The following is a 4,015-nucleotide window of genomic DNA, read 5'->3' on the forward strand; positions in this document are numbered from 1 at the left end:
ATGAGTGTAGCCCATGTGAAAATGAATTTATAAAATCGTTACTTTAATCTGTCAATTTAGACAAAAGGCATACAGTGTAATTGCTATGCTAACAAGATCATATTGGTTACTTTACAAGTTCTGGAAAAGCTGGTGACAATCAATGCTTGCAGCACTATTGTCCCAAGGGGTTGTGCAGCAGCTGAGGTTTGACAGCTATGTGTCTGATTTAGGTACTTATATAGATATATATAGATAGATAGATATATATATAGATAAATATAGATATAGATATATATATCTATATATATATATATATATATATATATATATATATATATAATATACAGCTGGGGACTTGCTCTGGTCTGCCTCTGCAGCTATGTGTAGGCATGTTGCACAGGGTTGCCTGGGGCTCCATGCTTTGCTCAGGCCCCTGACCTGTGTTATCCCAGCCCCTGTGCTTTGCTCCATTGCCAGCCCGATCCCCGGCGCCTGGTATGAGCCAAGCGCGTGACAGACAGCCCGCGTGTGTGTGGGGAGGGAGGGAGGGAGGGAGAGGGGGGTGAAAGTCCGAGGAGGGAGCAAGGAGGAGGGTGAGGGTTATCCAATCAGAAAGCAATGTGGGCGAGCCCCTGCCGCTGATTGGCTGCCGCGAGTGTGGGAAAGAATGCAGAGAGAGTTTCACACGAATGGGGAGCAGCAGAGCGGGGGTATAAATAGAGCCCGAGCCTGCAGCCTGGGAGAAAGTGAGATAAGCACTCAGGCAATAGGCTCGGGAGCCGGCCAGGTCTGCTGCTTACCCAGTGATTATACGCTGCAGCCCTGGTTACTGTGCGGATAATCGGATACAACAAACCCACCCGTGCACTTTCCTTCCCTGGTACCCTCTCCATAGTAACATGCCTGCTGACAGCATGGAGAAGCCCACTGCCTCCCCCATTGCAGGGGCACCGGCCAATTCTGCACAGACCCCGGATAAACCTAAGAGTGCCAGTGAACACAGAAAGGTAAATATCCATCACATGCCTATTGCATGGTCCTCTCAATTCAGGAACTCTGGATGTACTGGCAACATATACTGTAGCGTTGTACTCATCTGTCTTTGCCTCTGTTTTACAGTCCTCCAAACCTATCATGGAGAAGCGCAGGAGAGCTCGTATTAATGAAAGCCTGGGACAGCTCAAGACACTCATCTTGGATGCACTGAAAAAAGATGTAAGTTGTGTCTCAGCATCTTCATTGTCAATATCCTGTCTCTGCTCCCGAATGCTCTGGTCCCGAGCGTCGATCTCAACTACTGCAGTTACCTGAGCTGAATTCATTAACTGATTATATATATAAAACGCTCTTCTCATCAGTTAATTAATTCAGCCCTGGTACCTGCAATATATTTCGGGAACAAAGCGTTGGATCTGCTGCTCCTGAATCTCCAATGCTAATGATCGCTGTTTTCCTCCCTGCAGAGCTCCAGACACTCCAAGCTGGAAAAGGCTGATATCCTGGAAATGACAGTCAAACACCTGCGGAACTTGCAGCGGGTCCAGATGACAGGTACATATCAGACTATCACATGCCATTGGTTTGTGGGATAAGTACCGTTACAGTACACAGCTCATCTGCCAAGAAAGTATTGGGCTTGGGCATGCTGGAACTTGTTGTCCTTCTTCAGCTAAAGAGACACTGGTTCCCCCTGACTGTACTCTTCTAAGTAACCTGTCATACCCTATGTACACCACAGCTGAGGCAAATATCAGTCTGATATTTAATTAATAAGTGGGGTTTACATGAATGCTGCTTGAATGCATGCATTGTATTATCATTACCAGTATTGGTGTAACTATAGTTATAGACTCAGCAGTGTGCAGGAAGCAATATATTGGGATATGCAGTGATTGATTCCCAGGAATATAGTGGGATAGTTAATGTATAACGATTGATGATGCTAATGTAACATTTTCTTCTCTCGGTAGCTGCTCTGACAGCTGATCCCTCAGTGCTTGGCAAATACAGAGCCGGATTCAATGAATGCATGAATGAAGTCACCCGGTTCCTGTCTACATGCGAAGGGGTTAACACCGAGGTCAGAACCCGTCTGCTTGGTCATCTCTCCGGCTGCCTGGGCCAGATTGTGGCTATGAACTACCAGCAGCCTCCTTCTAGCCAGCCCCTGCACGTCCAGCTGCCCTCAGCGCCAGTATCCTCTGCTCCGGTGCCCATGCCCTGCAAAATGACCACAGCCGAGGCCGTCTCACCTAAGGTTTTCCAGGGTGGCTTCCAGTTGGTCCCGGCCACTGATGGACAGTTTGCCTTCCTTATCCCCAACCCAGCCTATGGCTCCAGCCCTGGACCTGTTATTCCTCTATATGCCAACGGGAATGTGCCATCCAGCGGGGGGCCCCAAGCGCAGTCCCCGGGACTCACCACCACCTTCAGTCACAAGATGCCTCACATGCCGCAGTCAATCAGTCCTCTGGGAGGCAGCAGCGGTCCGGACAGCATGGAGTCCGTGTGGAGACCCTGGTGATCTCATCATTCACCTTAAAGACTGTAATATTGGTTCCGTTGTATGGGACCTTGCCTTAGAGACAATCCGAACAAAATATATTTATTTCCATATATGGGGACTTCACTTTTTTTTATTATAAAAAAACTTGTATAAATGACCCATTTTTTGTAATAAAACTTTTGCTCAGATTTTTTTTTTTCTAGTTTTGTACAACTGGTACAAATGATGTGTAATGGCAAAGTTATTGTGGTGTTTTTGTGTCAAAAACTTCCCAAATATACAGGAGTTTAATGAAATAAACTCTTTAAATTTTAATCTGGTGTGTTCTTGGGATTTGTTTTGGGGACCTGGCATGAATTCCATCTTTCATTTTGGAAAGTTAATTTAAAATATGCAGCTGACTCAGAACCTCTTTTAACAGCCAATGATCTACATCTGCTAAGTACACTGGTTTCCATTAGAATGGGTTGGGCTGATCATGAAGTTTATTTAAATTAAACAAATCGGAACGTTACTGGGTTACAGAACATTAAAACTATATATGTACAATAAATTACAATATGATTTGAAGGATAACTACAGGCATACATGTCAGCCTACATATATAAGGGAATAACTACAAATATTAAGGTAATTATCAGTGCACTCACATGGTAGGTTACCTCTATCATAACTATACTGGTTGGAAGCAATAGTCCCATTATTTAACAGCTCTGAAGGGAAAGTCATTCATTAATTGTGCTGAATAGGCTAATTCCCTCCAAAAAAAGAACAAAAGCATTAAGTGTAAAAGTCACTGTCTTGCTGTAGTAGGACAGGGGAATAACGAGAGAATGAAGCTCCTTTGTGGTAGAAGATAATTAAAAGGTATAAAAGATCTCATCTATTATGCAGCGGGCTCTCCAGCAAGGTTGGGATTCCATTGAATTGTCTGGGAACTGGCTTCTAAGGGTTAATGTGCCTGTCTGCGCCTTCCATTGCATTGACAGTCAGCAGATAGACCGGTACTGCTGTAAATTCAATTGCACTGCCTCACAAAGACCTCATAAAAGAGAAGAATTTGGGTTTATGTCACCGTGGAGGGGATCGTTCAGGAGAACACAGTTTCGTGCCACACATTATGAGTCATTGGCTGCACTTGAAGTGCTGCCAGGGGTCTGGGGGTCTTCCTAGGGGTCTATGTCCCGCCCTAGATATCTACACTAATTATCTCTATGTGCCCAGTGCAATGTCAACCTGCCAATCATCACATTGGCACTCAAACACTTGCTGGGGTGGCATCAAAGTATGTGAGCAAAGAACACGCCATATTTTAGGCAACATCTATAAAGCGATTAATATTCATTCTAAACATGACCCCCCCCCCCCCCCCCCAACTACTAATCATTTACAGTGTGTTAATCAAACCATTTCATCTCACAGACTCTATTATATCCTGACAATAACACAATGTACACGTACCGGTCACATCTCACACCTGTATTATCAGGTTTACAGTAAGTGCCATGAATCAGATGCAAATACTCT

General features: G+C 44.6%; 1 protein-coding gene across 1 annotated transcript; it reads left to right on the forward strand.

Moving 5' to 3' along the window:
• Positions 1–712: 712 nt before the first annotated feature.
• HES4 (hes family bHLH transcription factor 4) lies at positions 713–2,803 on the forward strand. Its single transcript, XM_075191567.1, has 4 exons — positions 713–989; positions 1,102–1,197; positions 1,446–1,533; positions 1,953–2,803. The coding sequence occupies exons 1-4, from the start codon at positions 882–884 to the stop codon at positions 2,504–2,506; spliced, it is 846 nt and encodes a 281-aa protein (XP_075047668.1). The 5' UTR covers positions 713–881; the 3' UTR covers positions 2,507–2,803.
• Positions 2,804–4,015: the final 1,212 nt, after the last annotated feature.

This window comes from Mixophyes fleayi, chromosome 11, assembly GCF_038048845.1.
Source record: "Mixophyes fleayi isolate aMixFle1 chromosome 11, aMixFle1.hap1, whole genome shotgun sequence".
NCBI classification, from domain to species: domain Eukaryota; kingdom Metazoa; phylum Chordata; class Amphibia; order Anura; family Limnodynastidae; genus Mixophyes; species Mixophyes fleayi.

Bases quoted from the DNA above. Each gene is read 5' to 3' on its own strand.
- HES4 (XM_075191567.1), top strand. From the start codon at position 882: ATGCCTGCTGACAGCATGGAGAAGCCCACTGCCTCCCCCATTGCAGGG. The intron at 990-1,101 runs GTAAATATCCAT...TCTGTTTTACAG, and splicing joins GTGCCAGTGAACACAGAAAG to TCCTCCAAACCTATCATGGA. The intron at 1,198-1,445 runs GTAAGTTGTGTC...TCCTCCCTGCAG, and splicing joins TGGATGCACTGAAAAAAGAT to AGCTCCAGACACTCCAAGCT.